General features: G+C 35.0%; 1 protein-coding gene across 2 annotated transcripts in view; it reads right to left on the bottom strand.

Annotated features, from left to right (window-relative positions):
• The window catches only part of LOC138697088 (uncharacterized), a 62,559-nt gene that overhangs the window by 32,128 nt on the left and 10,707 nt on the right, over positions 1-19,724 (bottom strand). The window contains exons 1-2 of one of the 2 annotated variants that reach the window (XM_069822684.1): positions 11,034-11,173; positions 2,527-2,592 (exon numbers count right to left, since the gene is read on the bottom strand). In XM_069822684.1, the coding sequence (XP_069678785.1) occupies positions 2,527-2,580 (54 nt within the window). In that variant the 5' untranslated portion in view covers positions 2,581-2,592; positions 11,034-11,173. Of the gene's footprint in view, positions 1-2,526; positions 2,593-11,033; positions 11,174-19,724 lie in introns of those variants that run through there. The other variant, XM_069822685.1, reaches the window with a different exon arrangement.

Raw genomic sequence — 19,724 nt, 5'->3', positions numbered from 1 at the left:
CAAGAGGAAAGTTAAAAAAAAAAGAAGCAAAAAAATCGTATGTTAATCACTGGCTCTTGATGACAGCAGTGACATTACTGATACAGCAAAGCTTGAGATTTTTATCGCGGGATTGATCAAGATGTTAGTACAGGAACCACCACTGGTTGTAGTTTTCATGCCAAGTACCTTCCCTCCGTCTCCTTACTTCATAGGCTGTCTGTCGTATGTAATTACTACAGCTCGAGTTTTGGTAACCCCTGGTCTAGATGAACTAGCTCCACCTGCCTCTCTGGTTACAAAAAATGTTATGTTTTATTTAACGACGCTCGCAACTGCAGAGGTTATATCAGCGTCGCCGGACGTTCCGGAATTTTGTCCCTCAGGAGTTCTTTTACATGCCAATAAATCTACTGACATGAGCCTGTCCCATTTAAGCACACTTAAATGCCATCGACCTGGCCCGGGATCGAACCCGCAACCTTGGGCATAGAAGGCCAGCGCTATACCAACTCGCCAACCAGGTCGACTCTGGTTACAATGTGGCAATCTTGTCGCGTTGTTCAGTGGCTTCAAATTAAGTGGTTTATATATTAAATGTACACGAAAACCGTCCACGCTATTAAAATACTACTGAGATATAAATGATTCCTTATTAGATATCTTATCGACGTGAACAAAAACGACGATCCTACTCGCAATAGTTACTGAATAAGAGGGTGTTAAACATTTGGGAAAAAAAAAAAAACATTTTTTTCTGAGAAAACTATGAACTTCTCATCAATACGGTATTACACTTTTTTTGTTACTGAGCTATTCGCTCTGAAAATCTGCAGGATTATTTCACTTCCACTTTGTTTAGTTAGCATAGGACCTTCGTTATAAACAAAAGAAAAAGCTGTTGCTATGGAAAAAATTATACATAGTTACGATAGAGGAGACAAGATCTGTCCTGAGTTCTTATAATGTGCAGTGGATATATCATCAATGGGTATGAAGGGGGAAGATATGTTTTAATCTCAGACGAAATTCCTAGTTGGCAGATTCGTATAATATTAACCATCATGAAACAAACTCTCTTTCTGAGACTAGACTTCGTTGAATTGCAACACGCAGCATGCAATCAGGTTGCCGATGTACGGTAGTATAGAGGAGATGAGCGACGGCCCGGTCTCGTAGTATAAGCAGTTTATGTTAAGAGTTGTGACCGGTCCAAATAGAGCAGCTACAGCTAATGTATACCTATGTAAGCACTTGTTTTTGCATTACTGTGGTTGGAATAGTCAAAGTTTAACATTTGTTCAGTGCAAACAAGAATTCAATGAAACATACTACAATGAGAGTGTTGCTGTTCCAAATAATTGCCCCTGGAATACCCTTACCTCCGCAGCCAGTCTTGACCCGTTGGGGAACGTGGTTGGATTCTGTTAATTATTATGCAGAACATTACGGAAAAATAATGGAGGTAATTGATGCATTGGATAGCACAGAGAGGTTTCGCTGTTGCAGCTGTAAAATCATTGCTTTCTGAACACCTATCGGAAGATATTCTGTTCGTTGATTCTAATTTTAAAATCGTATCCAAAAGCATCAGCCTGTTAGAATCGTCTAAACTATAACTCTCAGAAGCCCTTAATATAGTGGATAAAGTATCACAAACCGTTATCCAAAATAACAATTCACTAATTTCAGAAAAAGTGAAATGTACGTTGAGAAACATTATTGCTAAAAATTCTGCCTATTCACAACTTCGTATTATAAATGATGTACTATCAGGTCATGACAAGACGTCTGAAGTTGGTGTACTGAAAAGTAGTGACTTCCCGTTCTTCAAATATGCACCTATTATATCGTGTGATGTTGAACGTACATTAACCTAATATAAAAACCGTTTAAGTGACCATCGGAGCTGTTTACTTTGCAGTCGCTCAAAATGTACGTAACTCTTCACTGCAATGCACATATTCAAGGATGATGTATCTTACATTAAATTTTAAGAGTTAATATATCTCATTACAAAATAATTGTGTATTTACATGTTTAGACATTTCCTACTTCAATGATAAATTCATTATATTTCTCGAATGCAGGATACAGGTTTTATTGTAACCGCAGAATACTGCTCAGCGTTTACATCAGACGCATACTCCACCCGTTGCACGTCCCCTTCTCATACAGTCTATACCGCGTGCGTAGTAAACCTTACGATTCTCGTGGCAATTCCACGAAGTCTACTGATGACTCTTTCTTTCCACTCTTGCACAGCTCACATGCCAGGTCTTGCTTCCTCATCTATGTTCCATGTTTGGTGATAAAAAGTGTACTCTACACAGACAAGTCAGTTAATTTACAAGTAGCAAGAGCTATCACCACCTGATGGCAGTATCATCCAGGTGTCAAGGTGATGGATGTGATAGTTCACATGTGGACACAATGCCATTCGTAGTAACGATAACTTACAGCAGTTATGTTTCATTGAAGACAATTTCCCACATAATACAGTAAGAAATATTATAAAAGATGAGATAAAGTGACTAATTTACTAACCAGAATTGATATGGCAGCCAATGAAAGCACTGCTACCCCAAGGATGAATTTCATGTTGCTTCTAATCTGAAAGTAACAAAAATAAAATAGATTTTTATTGCCAGTAACTAGTATATAAATCTCGAACACATTTCACTAATGTTTCTATGAAATTGTTGGAAATAAATCGTTTAACCATTTTGCCATTTATGAAATTAAAAAATCCCAAATAAAAACAAAATTTTATCAAATAAGCAACACAAAAACAATTTCACATAATTATGTACTTGTAACTAGTATTCCCTCTTAATCTTTACCATGCGTAGCATTGAATTACCATCTTATATCTGCAGTGCCTGGGAAAAGTGACATAAGTCAGTTTCCACAAACTCTTTTTAATAATTTATTGACAACTTACACTGGTTTATGTCGATTTGATTTTTTTTCTGTATGAATTATTAAGAGAGAAGTTTTATATAATAGTCATATTGAATTTGGTATTCCCAAGAAACTAGTTCCATTAATTAAAATGTGTCTTAGTGAAACTTACAGCAGAGCCCGTATAGGCCAGTTTCTATCTGATGCTTTTCCAATTCACTGCGGGCTAAAGCAGGGATATGCACTATCACCTTTACTTTTTAACTTCGCTCTAGAATATGCCATTAGGAAAGTTCAGGATAACACAGAGGGTTTAGAATTGAACGGGTTACATCAGCTTCTTGTCTATGCGGATGACGTGAATATGTTAGGAGAAAATCGTCAAACGATTAGGGAAAACATGGAAATTCCACTTGAAGCAAGTAAAGACACAGGTTTGGAAGTAAATCCCGAAAAGACTAAGTATATGATTATGTCTCGTGATCAGAATATTGTAGGAAATGGAACTATAAAATTTGGCGATTTATCCTTCGAAGAGGTGGAAAAATTCAAATATCTTGGAGCAACAGTAACAAATATAAATGACACTCGGGAGGAAATTAAACGCAGAATAAATATGGGAAATGCCTGTTATTATTCGGTTGAGAAGCTTTTGTCATCCAGTCTGCTGTCAAAAAATCTGAAAGTTAGAATTTATAAAACAGTTATATTACCCGTTGTTCTGTATGGCTGTGAAACTTGGACTCTCACTTTGAGAGAGGAACAGAGATTGAGGGTTTTTGAGAATAAGGTTCTTAGGAAAATATTTGGGACTAAAAGGGATGAAGTTACAGGAGAATGGAGAAAGTTACACAACGCAGAACTGCACGCACTGTATCCTTCACCTCACATAATTAGGAACATTAAATCCAGACGTTTGAGATGGGCAGGGTATGTAGCACGTATGGGCGAATCCAAAAATGCATATAGAGTATTAGTTGGGAGGCCAGAGGGGAAAAGACCTTTGGGGAGGCCGAGACGTAGATGGGAATATAATATTAAAATGGATTTGAGAGAGGTGGGATATGATGATAGAGACTGGATTAATCTTGCTCAGGATAGGGACCAATGGCGGGTTTAAGTGAGGGCGGCAATGAACCTCCGGGTTCCTTAAAAGCCAGTAAGTAAGTAAGTAAGTATGAATTATTGTACTGGGAGAAATACTTATGTCTCTTTTTCCAAGCGAGCAGATATTCCGTAAGTTGTCAATAAATTATAAAAAAAAAAGGTTTGTGGAAACTGACATGTCACTTTTCCCAGGCACTGCAGATATTATAAATTGAATTCTATCATTATGCAACGAAATATATGAGAAAGGTGACTGGCCTGAAGATTTTACGGAGACAGTGTTCTTCCAATACCGAAGAAAAATAATGCCAAGAAATGTAACGAGTTCAGGACTGTCAGCCTGATATCGCACTCGGCGAAGAATCTTCTGCTAATACTGAATCGACGTTTATATTCTAAGATGGAAGAACAGTTGGAAGAAGAGTAGTTTGGTTTCAGGAAGGGAAAAGGTACGAGAGATGCAACTGAATTGCTACAAACAATCGGCGAAAGATATCTAGAGAAGAATAAAGAAGTGTATAGTATTTGTGGATTTAGAAAAGGCGTTTGACAGAGTGGATTGGAATAAACTGATGGGGAAATTGGCGTGGATTGGAAAGAGAGGTAAAAGGTAAAGGTAAAGGTATCCCCGTAACATGCCATGAAGGCACTTGGGAGGCATGGAGGTAGAGCCCCATGCTTTCCATGACCTCGGCACTAGAATGAGGTGGTGTGGTCGGCACCACTCTTGACCGCCTTTTACTCCCGGGAAGAGGAGGCTGTTCAATAACCTTCATATGAAACGAGTCAAAATCAGGATAGGAGAAGAAATGTCAGAATGATGTGAAACAGGGAGAAGAGTACGACAAGGATGCCCTTTATCACATCTACTTGAGGACTTATTGAAGAACAGCTGTTTTCAGAACATATGAGGAGTAATAGTAGGAGGAAGAAGAATAAAATGTGTAAGATTTGCTGATGAGTTGTTAGCAGAAGAGGAGATGATACTAAGGGATATGCTACCAGAGCTAAATGAAAGCTGTGAGCAGTATGGAATGAAGATAAATGCCAACAAGACGAAGACCATCGTCATAGGAAAAAAAAGTAAAGACGGTAAAGTTCCGAATTCTGAATGAGGTAATAGAGCAAGTGGACAGCTTCAAATACTTGGGGTGTACTATAAGCAGTAACATGAGCTGCTGCCAAGAAGTCAAAAGAAGAATAGCAATGGTAAAGGAAGCTTTTAATAGAAAAAGGAGCATCTTCTGCGGACCTCTGGAATAAGAACTAAGGAAGAGACTAGTGAAGTGCTTTGTGTGAAGTGTAGCATTGTATTTATTTTTTTACTGGGTTATTTTACGACGCTTTATCAACATCTAGGTTATTTAGCGTCTGAATGAAATGAAGGTGATAATGCCGGTGAAATGAGTCCGGGGTCCAGCACTGAAAGTTACCCAGCATTTACTCGGATTGGGTTGAGGGAAAACCCCGGAAAAAACCTCAACCAGGTAACTTGCCCCGACCGGGATTCGAACCCGGGCCACCTAGTTTCGCGGCCAGACGCGCTGACCGTTACTCCACAGGTGTGGACCGTAGCATTGTATGGGGCAGAAAGATTAACATTACGACGAAGTGAAGAGAAGCGAATAGAAGCATTTTAAAGTTAGAAGATACGTGTTAGCCCTTCCCCCTTCGTTACTGAATAACGGGAACACTGAAAAAAACTTATCTATAGCATTTTAGAATATCACCGGAATTCTTATATTTAAGACGTACGGTAGTTAAACGTTATCTCAAAACTGAATTTTCTCTGACGTCATAATGAGTCTATAACTGTTATCAATTCTAAAATAATTATTATGTAAAGTTGCTGCTCTCTTGATAACGTGCATACAAGTGAAGCAGTTTGCCGTTACTCGTGTAGCCTACTGCACAATATGCTGTGTTGCAATTTCTGCAGCTCTTTTTAAAATAATTTCTTAAGGATGTTTTATAGCCACTAGCAATCGACATTTTGCTATTTCAAAAAATGAGAAGCGTTCACGGGTTTTAATTAAATTAACGAATAAATTTGGTTCTCTTAATGGAAATTATGATATACCATAATATCTGGATGACATGCATGAAAAATTTGTAGCATATATGACATATTCCATCTCACATCGACCGAAATATAGAGAAAATTGACCTTACAATTTCTAAATACAATAAAACTTTTTTTGTACGTAGAGAACTGTTGTACAATGCTTTGTGCAAAGTTTGAGGCATCACAACTTCATAGTGTTTAAATTAAAAATATTTAAATTTATTGTATTTTCATAAAATTTGCAACTTTAAACTGTTGTAGCTCCGAAACCCTTTCACCCAATGATCAAAATCATGGTTCATTTTGATGCTGAGAAATTAAAGTTTATATTGACATATAAACAGATTTTCTTACTTTTTATGGAAATGGAGAAATTTAGATTTTTCCTCATTAAGACGCCTTTGCCTAGGAAAAAATATTTTAAAAATATATAGTTAGATTCCGCATTGAAAGTACAAATAAACACATTTTTTACTGATGGCACGTTGATAAGAAAGTATTGAAAATATCAAATAAAGAAAGTAAATAGTACGCTCGTGAACTAACCAGCTGACTGTGAGGCGGGAGCTAGCCGAGGTAAGCAAGGCCAGGAGACATAAACACGTGATGTATCGTCTAGCAGTCATGGCTGTGCTAGCTTTATCACAGGTTTTCATAAACACAGGAGTAAAATGACGCCCAACGCTCGCTTATCTTCAGCTCTCGGCCAGTGCGTGCGGTACTGCGCCGTTCAAGTCTAGGCGTGTGAAAATAATATATTTAATACCCTCGAAGCTTATTGCCGTACCACTAAGCAAACAATGCCGAATCCCTCTTAATAATGCAAGGTTTTTTCTCAATATTTTTTTACATTTTTACAAATTGGCAAAAAGCCTAAAAGTAAGTAAAATCAGATTATCTGTCTCTCTGTATACAATAAAAATAAGGATTACTTCTTAACATAACCTACCAAATGTCAGCTTCAAAATGAGCTCTCGTTCAATGTTCTGCAGTAAATGGTTCCAGAGTTCTGAAAGAGGCTTGTTTTCTATAAAATACGCTCAATTTGTCGCTCAATAATACGAAAACCGTTTGACTTTCGATAGCATATTTTTTAAAATGCACTCTCCTCTGCACCTTCTATAAATAGGGAAAAAATTAGAGTATAAAAATGCGAGGTTTTTTACTGATCGATTTCATATGGAATAGCACATATATATATATATATATATATATATATATATATATATATATATATATATATATATATATATATATATATTCACGAGAATTTACAGTCACTTAGGAGCTTATTTCCGAAGACATTCTGGGCAAAATATCGTCACAGAAACATGTCTCCTAATCTTAATATTTTCAGAGTTAATTTGAAGTTGTTTGTAAAACACATTTATTCTTTAGTTTTAAGGGTAAAATAATATTACAAACAGAGAATGAAGTATTCAGGAATATCATTTCTTTGATTAGCTAGTATTCTGAAGTTAAAAATGTGTTGTGAATTCCATAGTAGCTTTGTACAGAATTTTTTTTTCGATTTAACTATAAAATAACGTTTTTGTTACGCATTTATCACACAATTGTTACAAATCACGCCACTCTTGTAAATTCTTCAAGACTGAACATTAGGATGCGTAATTAAATTGTAAAGAATCAAGTTCCTAAAGTCATATGATTTGTAACAATTTTTGTGCGAGATCGTGCGTATTTGCTTGGTTTCCGCACAAAACCAATCCGCGGTAAGTCTAAAATTCCACATTCAGTATTCCCAACCTAACACACATAACAATTTCCCTATTCTTACCGCTTAAGTGACATATTGATTTTACTGCTTTAGGCTTTTAACATATTATTTTTAGAGACGTTCAATATAGTAATAATTACAAATTGGAAACTTACCATTGCAATTTCACCTAAATTGCACTGTTTATTATTGTTTTTAAATATTTGCAAAAATTAAGTAAACTCTACAACTCCACTAAAGTTACTGCATTCGTGATGCAAGTAACATTAAGGAAGCCGTGAAAAAATCAACAAGATTCCAGACTCATCATAGACTGGGGGGGGGGGGAGGGAAGACAGACATATCACGGCCTGCTGGAGTATAGTAAACACAGAAAACATTTTAAAGCAACAATGTTGAAGATAGATATTTTTGTTTTCCGTCATTGAACAGAAACCAAGATGGAGATTTCATTGCAACTAATTAGACATTCCTCTTTCAGGTATGTAATAAACGATCTTTTCACAAAATAATGTGCGATACACGAGCGGTATGTTTTCTTTCAATTCTCGGAAATTAAAAAAGCTCAACTACGTTTCGCTTTTTAAAACTTTTCTTCGAACATGAAAACTTCAACATACTGCTCTTGTAACGCGTATTACTATTGTGATAAGTATGTAAGAATAATGTAATTTTTAGTTAAAAACTGACAAACAAAATCTGTACAAAGCAATTAACAACATATTTTTAGCTTCAGAATACTAGCCAATTAAAGAAATGATACTTCTGAATAGTTCATTCTCTATCTGTAATACTCTTTTACCCTTAAAATTAAAGAAGAAAGGTAATTTACTAACAACTTCAAATTAGTGCAACTCTGAAAATATTGAGATTAGGACAAATGTTTATATGACTTTTTTGCTCGAATGTCTTCGGAAATAGCTGCGTAAAACCTCGTGGATCATCTGTAAATATGTGTGTGCCAAAAATGAACTAACCACCTCAAAAACTACAGAAGTTAGAAATTTCATCCATCTCCTCTCTTAAAGATAGGTCATTCTACCGATAACGTTTTTTTTTAATTGGTGAACATGTTGTTCGTGGTGAAATAAAATGAATTAAAATGAATTAATGTGACATCTGACAATATTCAATATGCGTAGTCAGGGCCGCCAACAGAATTTATGGGCCTCTATGCAATACTGTACTCGGACCCCCGTTGAAGAAAGTAACAATAACAAGTTACCAGTTATTCTAACCATAATAATTATTTGCAAAATAAATAAAAGATAACCCCGTACACAGATACCAGCTTAAAAGTATACACTGTTATTACTTTGAAAACTTTTAGCAAAACTTCATATTAGCACAATATCTTATATTCGTAAAATATTATTCTTAAACATCTGTATTTTCTAACTTGCTGTCCAACATCAACAAACAACTCTCCTTGACTTCATTGATGCAAAATCATCAATTATGTCATCAAAATTCAAAGACCTAGCAAGATCGCTCTCCAGACTAAGTAGCCAAGGTTACTCAGTCGTTCTTGACACATTGTTTATCTGAATACATTTTTTATTTCCTTCATTTTGCTGAAGGATCTTTCAGCATCAGCAACTGTCACAGGAATTGTATAGAATATTCTAATAGTTATACAGATATTTGGAAATAAAGTATCCAGTTTTAATTCCCTCAGACTATTTAGGAGATTCATAGGTTTCAGTGGGGTTAGCCCTAAATTAGAGGCATGAATTGATTTTAAATATTTCGGCTCATCACTGATCTCTTTATTAATATCTTCATAATATTTTTCACGCAGTCTAGCACCCATATTACTATCTTCCAATTTTTTCTGTCTCTCCTTGTGCTTCTCAGCTCCCGACTTATGCCTGTACTTGTCCATTGTGCAGTTAAACTATAACCAGTAACACTAATGAACAGAATTTACTAGACAAACGACAATGAAAAGACGAAAGTTTCGACACGAAACATACAATGTACTGAAAATGAAACGTATCCTGCGACTTCGGTTTGAGAGAGTCCACTAGCATATTGTAGTGGGCCAGCGGGGGTTTGGTAGTTAAAAAGGACAAGCCAATAAATACTTGAACGTGTTCGGTACAAGCGACAGGAACATAGTTCAGACAAATGCCGGGGCCCTGAATTGTCGTGTCGGTGAACGTTAATGCGGGAAATTGATCTTCTATTATACAAAAGTCAAATATTTACATATGAAGTGGTAATTTGTATTAATTCTACTATTGTTGAATTAATATGTCAAATTTATGTAACAAATGTTCTTGCAAAATTTTATAGTACCGGTATGTATCTACGAATGATTATTCGTGATAATAAAAAGTAATCAGACTCACTCAATCTGACGGGCCCTTATTGCTCACGGGCCCATGTGCACTCACCCCTTTTGCCCCCCCCCTTCTCGGCGGCCCTGCGACGTAGTATTTTATCTCATTCTTATTTATTTATTTATTTATTTATTTATTTATTTATTTATTTATTTATTTATTTATTTATTTATTTATTTATTTATTTATTCATTCATTCATTCATTTATAATTGCTAGTAAGTTTGAAATGAATACAAATTAATAAATACAATGAAAGATAAACTAGCCCACTCCTGAATGAATAGCCTAAGACTCGTGCTCAGGAGGGGATTCCGATACAGACAAAAATAAATTTAAAATTGAGAGTGAATACAGATTAAATAGTGTTTAATATGTTTAAACCCAAACTATAAATCCAATACAATTTTTTTTTTTTTTTATTAATTTGGAGAGGATTCGTGGTTGAAATGTTATTGGAATAAAATTTGTTTAATAATCTGGGACCTTGACTCATGCTATGATAAAAAGCTGCATTGATTTTACATTTTGGTTTAGACAAATGCAGAGAATTCATATTTTTAGTTCTATATTTATGTATATACCTTTCAAAGTTATTAAAATTTCTATGAAAATATTTTTATTAATTAAAATAATAAATTTGTTTAATGTTGAAAACTTTGAAATGTTTAAACAACAATTCAGTTGGGTAATCTTTCTGCTTTTTTAAACAAATTTTTAATACTTTTTTCTGTAGTAAAATTAACGGATAAAGGTTGGATTTATAAGTTCCACCCCAATATACAATTTAATTTAAGTGACAAAATTAAAAAAGAAGAGCTACTTCAAAAAGAAATAATTATGTTCCAAACCGTCAAAACACAGAGGGTAAATGTTCGTAAAACTCCACTACTTACATTCGTTTCTGTTCGGGTAGCAGCGTAGGCCAATAGCCAAAGATGTTTGCTAGCCTTTGCAATGACCACTGACGGCCGTACAAAAAACCTTGAATAAACAGGGTAACCTTTATAACAAACCTATCTAATCTGAAACCTTAGCTTTCGAAGCGTAACAAAACGTCAGTCTACAACAATCCTAACGTCATGATATGCGACACTTGACTTTCTGTAAGAGATACTGCACTGACAAACCGAAGTGGGTGATCTATACACGTGCTCTTGCAACAAAAATTGAATAACAGGACTGACAGTTTTATATTGGACTCGATAACAGTAAATAAATCATGCAGTAAGAAATAGATTATACAAAATAGCCTATTCTTGTAAGACAGGCCTGCACTCGTTCCAGTTACTTTTAAGCTGTTGTATGAACGTCGCATTTCAACTTTTGTAACTAGAGCAGGCATGTCAATTGATGCCCACAGGAGCAACCGCGCGCTTTGGAGCCCAGGAGAGCCTGAGCGCTTTAAAGCGAAAAGGAAAGAGACAGACGAAAGAGGTGGTATATGCCGCTTGGTCGAGCTATATTCAGGGATGGCCAGCACTGATTCAATAGATAAAGGGAAGAGAACTTATTAAAACTGTATCCATGGTAATTTTTAGATTTGCCTGAGAAGTATAAGTGCATTATAAGAATGTAAGTTTTAATTTTAATGCTCATTTTTCACAAGTTTGATTTTTTTATTCAAAAGAAATATTTTCTCAACTTTTCGTGTAGAAAAGTGAAATTTTCAGATATAGGCCTATTTATTTAGTAGCCTTACAGAATGTTTTCGTAAATCTAATATACCATATATATGTATTACTGAAGAGAGAGTATTGAAAATTTTGAAAATATTCGCATGGAAATTGTTTGTAAGGAAATGAATTAACAAAGCAACTACTGTTACATCATAAGCAAAAGATACGTGCCCATATGTTGTAAAAAACTCAGCTCTATAGCTTCAGCAGATTTCGAGAAAATAATTTAATATTCTGATGATAGGAAGTTGCTCACAAATATCACCTTAAAAGCATAATGCGTTAAGAGTTTTGTTATGTAATATTAGTTACACTCAAAACAGATACAGTACCTAGGTAACTTTTCTTTGTACTGTAATATTGTTTTGATTAGTTTATTGATTATTTTTGTAAGGCTAAAGATACCATCAATATCAATTCCAACTTATCATGTCATACTCAATCTCTTTCTTTGGAATATCACTTTCTTTATGAATGATGTGTTTCATCCACTTAATACAGTATAATATTATACTACTATGGAATTTAAGTGAATATTCCTTCTTAACTCTCTATTATGTTATTAAGATTTAAAACACAAGTGCAATATTAAGAAATCAGTGTTTGTACTTTTGTTCTACAGACAATATAGATAATATTAAACAGAAAGAAGCCATATAAAAACAACGACATAAAATTTCACGTTTCGTTTGAAGTTTGTGCACCACTGTGTTCTTAATCAAACAGGTTGCTTATTCATATACACAACCCTTCGTCTTTCCATACTTAGCGCTTGCTGCCCGCGCATGACGTCAAGGTCAGAAAAATGCGCTTGCTTTTACATCACTGAACTAGAGAAAACTCGGCTAATTTCGTGACATTTTTATTTAAATTTATCACGAAATCATACCAGCCACAAAAATAATTTATTCTGATAGTATTCGAAATTTTCTTCCGTTGCTTCTCAAGAAGAATTTAGTGCAGTCGCTCTTGATGCCTCATTTTGATTAATGTGACACTCTCTACACTGACCTTAACATGAGACTTACGGACAGACTACAGCGTGTTCATAATGCATGTGTTCGATTTATTTGCAACGTCCGTAGATCTGACCGTATCACTAAATATGCTGTCCTGGGCCCGTCTCAAAGAGCGAAAAACTATTCACTCTCTCACTTTACTCTTCAATATTCTTCAAACCTCTAACCCTAGCTACCTACCTTCTCGTTTTCAACATTTGTCCTCATATCACGAAATAGATACTCGCTCATAGCACCATATCACACTCTCCATTCCTAAACACAGAACATCCTTCTACTCTTCATCTTTCACGGTCTCCGCAGCTCATCTCTGGAACTCTCTACCACAACATGTCAGAGACTGTCGGACATTGTCTAGTTTCAAAAATAAATTAAAATTGCACTTTTTCAATTCAGATTCCATTCAATTATAAGCCCTTTTCTCTGCGATAGTTTTGTAAAAATATAAGCTATATATTTCTTTCCTTCCTTTTCCCTTTTTGTTCTCTTTACCAGCCGATGAATTTATTATCATACCCTTTTTATTGTGAATTTTATTTAATATTCGTATTCTTTTTTTTTATTATTATTATTTTATTACATTCTATTTTGTTATATTCTTCCTTACGTTTTCCATATTAACCATTTGTATTAAATGAGTTGCTTTTACTATATTCAAATGTATTTTACTTTCTTTTTTCTATTATGGTATTATTTTCATCTTGTTTAGTGCCGATTTGATTATGCCATTATTATTATTTCTTTTTGTAATATGTTAGTATTCTGTTCTTTAACTTTTTGTTAAATTTTAACTGCTTGTATACTTTATGACCTGGTAGAGTGTAAGAGAAGGTCCTATACTCTTAACTCTGCCAGTATAAATAATAATAATAATAATAATAATAATAATAATAATAATAATAATAATAATAATATTATTATTATTATTATTATTATTATTATTATTATTATTATTATTATTATTATTATTATTATTATTAACAAGGAGCATCCTAAATTAAATGAAGCAAGATCACTTAAAATAACATTTAAAGTAAATCTAATTTGTATCTTAACCCTAAGTTCGAATTAAATCCACGAGTATGATAAGTTTATACCAGCACAAGTACCTTTCAACACTACATTTATTTCGCTGTCAACTCACTCACTGCTCTGGAACTACTACACATTTCACTGATTCTATCCTGGTTTCACTAACACTTCAAAAACATTTCACTGCTCAAATACTTTGCACTGCCACTATAAACTATAAAACTTCACTGACACAGACACACTTCACTTACACAACACACTTCACTGATACAACACACTGACACAATACACTTCTTCACTGATACAACATTTCAAATAACAAAATATAAATTACTCCCTTTAAACAGTGCGTGTAATATACTACCGTCTATTAGTAAAGTCTTTAAGCTTATTTTTAAATACATTTTTGGTTATTGGTAAAGCCTTTAATAGTAATAATAATTCCGATGGCTTCATTCGCACATTTACGTCATTAAATTCTGGCGTCCACAAAGAAACGTTCAACATCTTAGAGGCTGTTTTCAGAATTACATCATTAGATGTCACCATGGGGTATTTCACAGTTTACCAGAAGTTCCGTTAAAATTTATGTTCCGAACAGTTAAGTTATATGGTCTATACTCCTGGTACAACACCTTTAGGCGGTGATCCTTGAACTCTTTAATGGGACATCAGTTTGGAATATTATCGTAGGCTTTAATATCCCTTTTCCCCGGTGCGTTCACAATGTAGAAGTAGTTTACAGTGCGTTCAAACCGTGATGTGAGTGTTTCAGTTCTGAAGTTCAGTAACAGATAAAATAGTGTAGCTATTTCCGGCGTACACAATCGCAAAACTATAAAATAATAATATTCAGAACTTTCAAATTTGACTCAATAAAATAAGTCATTTGCTTTACAAATGATGAAATAAGCATATCAGTATCATGAATATGAAGCCTACTTACTTATACAAAGAATTCACTTCTTTGATCATATTGCGAATGGCATTATACAGAGAGTTCGCTGGGAAACTATGTACAAATAAATGCATTCGGTCTTTTGCTGTTAAGATCGAAAGCGATTACCGAGGAAATATTGTGTACATTTCCCCTGGAACAAGCGTGGAAATGTTTTGTATCGCATAGTATTGAAAGCTAACACACGCTGGAGGGAAACAGAGCTTTAAAATATTAGTATACAGCTGACTTCCATTCAGTGCAATTCAATTTAGTTCGTGGCGATACAGTACGTATAATAACAGCGAATCTTCATAATGCAGAGTGTGCCTTAAGTAACATCATTAATTTCAGGGGGTTATTCTTTGAGGTACTTTTATTTTATGACGCTTTATCAACTGCTGTGGTCATCTAGCGTCTGAATGAGATGAAGGTTGATAATGCCAGCGAAATGAGTCCAGGATTCAGAGCCGAAAGTCACCCAGCATTTTCTTTTAAAGGGTCGAGGGAAGACCTCGGAAAAAATCTCAACTAGATAACTTGTCCCAACCAGGATTCGAACCGAGCCCGCTCGTTTCACGGTCAGGCAAGCTAACCGTTACTCCACCGCGGTGGACTCTTTGAGGTATTTCAAACAAAAAACTTGAATAAAATTTTGTTCGCTTTTGAGTTTCGAGATGAAAATTGTTTTATGTGAAACATTTCATAGGTTGTTTTGGGAAAGTCATTGATTTAATTCCCAAGATGCTTAGTCAATTTAAGAGAGCAGTGTATTATGATAATAAATGATTGAAAGAATTTTAGTTTTGTCCTCTAAAGGTGCAAAAATTTGACGCCAACAAATGTAACATTTTAAAATTCCTTTGTTAGGATCATATTTCTGCACATTTAAAGGACAAAACTAAAATGCTTCTATGCTCGACCATGCCGAAATGTAGTAATTATACACCTGGTAGCAGTCCTTTAATGCATGTCATTAAAGTACACCTATTCATTAAAGTTCAGGTTTTCGATTATTCTCGGATATGCAATTGAAAGACAACGAGGGAAACGTCACGGAGGCTGGAAATCCAATACTGTCGCAGAAGGTTATGTTCTGTTACTATAATAATTAGCGTTAATTGTAAATAATATTCAAATAAATTCAATTTGTCATCTCGTTTTTCAATTCTAAATCAATTTCCAGGTTATATCAAAATTAGTTCATGTTATTCTGTAGATTATAACAAGGTCAATGACATTATTGTTCCTCGGAAAAAATCAATACTTTCGCGTCTGCGCACATCTCACAATTTACGAGCGATGCACAAGGTCACTTCCACTCTTTAGTTAGATACGAATAAAATGAATACTTCTGAATAATTTCAAGATATAAATATGGTCGAGCATAAAAAGTCGTATGAAACTTGCCTACAATGGTAATTAAGATGCTCGTATGAAAATTATGAAACTCGCTTGCGCTCGTTTCATAAACAAACATACTCGCGTCTTAATTACTATCATTATAGGCTCGTTGCATTATGTACTATTAATCATTCATTATCGTAATGTATTGCTCTCTTAAACTGACTGAGGATATTGTGAATTATCCCAATGGTTTTTCCAAAACACGCTATGAAATGTTTAATACAATACAATTTTTATCTCGAAAATGAAGCAAAAATGAGAAAAATTGTTTTCAACTTTTTGTTTGAAATATCTCAAAGAATAACCACCTGAAATTAATGACATTACTTACGGTTCATACTGTATATGCGAATCCCCTTTGTGTATAGGAATAGATTCGCTTATATTCTTTTGTTGTTATTTATTGTTGTTTGTTTATTCTCGTTAGGTACGGTTTATTGCGTAGCTAACGAGAAAGACAGGCTTCGACACGAATCGGAATAACGTGATTATCATGGTCTGGTCATGGCCATCTTGACAATCGCCTAATATAAATACATGTTATAAAAAAAAAAAAAAAAAAAAAGGAATTGCTATATTAAACTCATGTTAAGGTGCGTACACACTTAGCGAACGAACGACAAATGAATGCATTCGCTGATTGAAATCGGTATGTGTGTACGTTGCAGCAAAGGCAAACCGATCGTTTGGTTTGCCTTCGAAAGTGATCCGTCGCTTGTCGGTACATCAAAGGGAGTTGGTATTCGTTGTGGACGGGATTTTCCACTAGTTTGTAGTGCGTAGCAGAACGCAGCGCTTAGTTCAATTTCACCAACAGGATTCGAAACTGGAGTGGATGGAAGACGAGTGTTATAAATCTTATTAATGCATATAGGGAGCAGGAAACTTTATGGAATCCCAAGCATCCTACTTACCACAATAAAGTAAGAAAACATAATGTTTGGGAACCTATTGGAAAGATGTTCAGCTGCAAGGTAGGCGAGTCAAACACGTGCAAAATTTTAAAATTATTTTTGTTTATTTATTTTCAGTGGATACATGTTTGTTGTTTATTGTAGGGAGCAGAATCAAAATTAAATTGAGTCCTTACTGACATCATTCACTGTCTTTCTTGGAAAGTTTGGGCCCTATTTTGCACAGTAATATTTCGAAGTCTGGTTCTGAAATGCGACAGAAGTTGTGAAACTGTCCCGATTCCATTCGACGTAAATCATGAAGCAAGTCAATGCCTCTATATTGATTGCGACTTTCGTAGAGTGGCGTCTTTTGGTTTTTAACTTTCTTTTTGTTAAACTGCCTATAATAACAACAGCTGCACTTGCTATAATTATATTTTCGTCTGCCTTTATTGCGGATAATCAGCGAACGTGAATATTTTCTGACCATTTGCTGATGATTTGTACGTTGCTCCAAACAGCGAACGAACAACGAAGTTTCGCTTCATTATTCGTTCGTTGTTCGTTCGCTAAGTGTGTACGTACAAGCCCCTCCAACGACCCATTGAAATTCGAAGCCCGCGAAAGAAGAATTCTCCGCCAAATCTTCCACCTGCACAGACGCACCAGAAACAACACAGTTTACACTACGACAAAAACAAAGCCACTCTTCACACATCTAAACAACATAAACAGGAAATACACACATTCGGCAGTAAATCGCGTATGTACACAACACATCTTCGCAAATCCCCCGAACACAAACAGAACAACACTGGAGAAACTCCTCTACAACTACCACCAGCCCCCACCACCAAACTAAAACACACAAACAAAACCGCAAACACTGTTGGAAATTTGAATACTGTCTGAGAGGACACACGACAGCAACAGAGAGGCAGATCAATAAAATAACACCACACCATGAAAGTCTCCATAACGATTCTGACGCTTCTGCCACCGGAAGGGGAAACTTAAAAACATAAAAACATAAAAAAATGTATGTATGTATGTATGTATGCACAGTGTTCTGCCCAAGAGGAGGTCTTTAACTGCAAACCCAGCATTTCCCTTTCTTGCTTTCCTCTTAATCTCCCCATATAATACCTTAATGCTGTCTATCAACTGATATCTTTTACCCCGAACTCTTGTCCCTTTCACCATTCCTTAAGCATCGCAAATTAACAAATTAAGCCTACACCAAAATAATTAAAACAAAAAAATAGAGTATAAAATAAAATAAATAAATAAAAAGCCAATCACCGCACTCACACACCTACTGGCACTTACGCCAGAAATAGTGTCATATACAGTATGTAAATATACAGGGACATCACTTTATTTTTACTAACATTTTTAACATTAACCTGGCTATACTCGGAAACACTGTTACCCCCCTTCCATTACAGGAGTTTAGAGTTGCTAGTGCAGTATGTAAACAAATCATTTTACTAGCTATAGGAGGAGAGAAAAGTAGTGTATCCATTTATGTTACAGGGAAATATAGTATTACGATTTTCAGTTTGGTCAATACTTTACAGTATTTTATCAAAAAACAGTAGAATAGTAACAATTTTTTTCACAAACTCAAGTCTTCAGGCGGTTATATACATTATGTAATGTCTACTTTATTCAGCATATTACTAACCTAATTTATTCCTGAGAATTTTGTGAGCACTTCCGTAAGAAACCCGAATTTCTACAGCTAACTTCTTGACCGACTTATTAGGACCTCGCTGCATCCTTTCTCTAGCATCTTCTACAGCATCTTCTGTCACTTTTGTTGGCCATCTTACACATTTCTTCCTCTCTGTACACTCTGTTGCTCTAAATTTATGTACCAGATTAATGACATTTCAACGAAAATATTCCGTAATGATATAATCAGGAAATTGTGAAAAAAAAAAGAAACTGTTGTTCACATTCGGTTATATTGTAATTCCAGTTTCCATCATCGTCCTTCATACCTACAAATAAAATAGTAAAACAAAACTCTTGTTTAAATAATGCTGTTAAGTACCGTACCATATTGTAGGGTACCGTACTTTCGGTAACTCTAATCTTCACTTGTGCTCAGTCCACACAGATAAATTCAGTTATGCTACACACGATACCCGTGTGAAAATAAACTTAAATAATATAAGCTCTTTCCTCTATAGGAAACGCTACATCTTTCTGAAACACACTGTACTTTGTACTGTTTACTTCACCGCTAGCAACAGCGGCCGTAAGTTTGTATGACTGATTTTAGCAAGGACTTTAGTGAAAGGGGTGGAAGTCAAGTACATTTAGAAAAGCAAGCACAATAAAAATTGAAGTAAAAATAAAATGATGTCCCTGTATATGTATTATTATTTATGTACAATGGCTGGAGAGGGCGTCCTGCGCGTATAAGACCCTAAAACGGCCTCTGGCTCAAAGCCAGTAAAGTCAATAAACAACAACATCAACAACCTTTAAATGTGCATTTATATACAAACTTGTACAATGTTGGCCATATTATGACTAAGAATGTGACGTTGCGCAGTATCCTGTCTTTATCGTTAGGCACGGTTAAATGCATATGACGTAAGCATTT

This window comes from Periplaneta americana, chromosome 3 (genome assembly GCF_040183065.1).
Source record: "Periplaneta americana isolate PAMFEO1 chromosome 3, P.americana_PAMFEO1_priV1, whole genome shotgun sequence".
Lineage (NCBI taxonomy): Eukaryota > Metazoa > Arthropoda > Insecta > Blattodea > Blattidae > Periplaneta > Periplaneta americana.
Note: the sequence above shows the minus strand (reverse complement) of the source record. Positions and strands in the feature narration are given on the sequence as shown.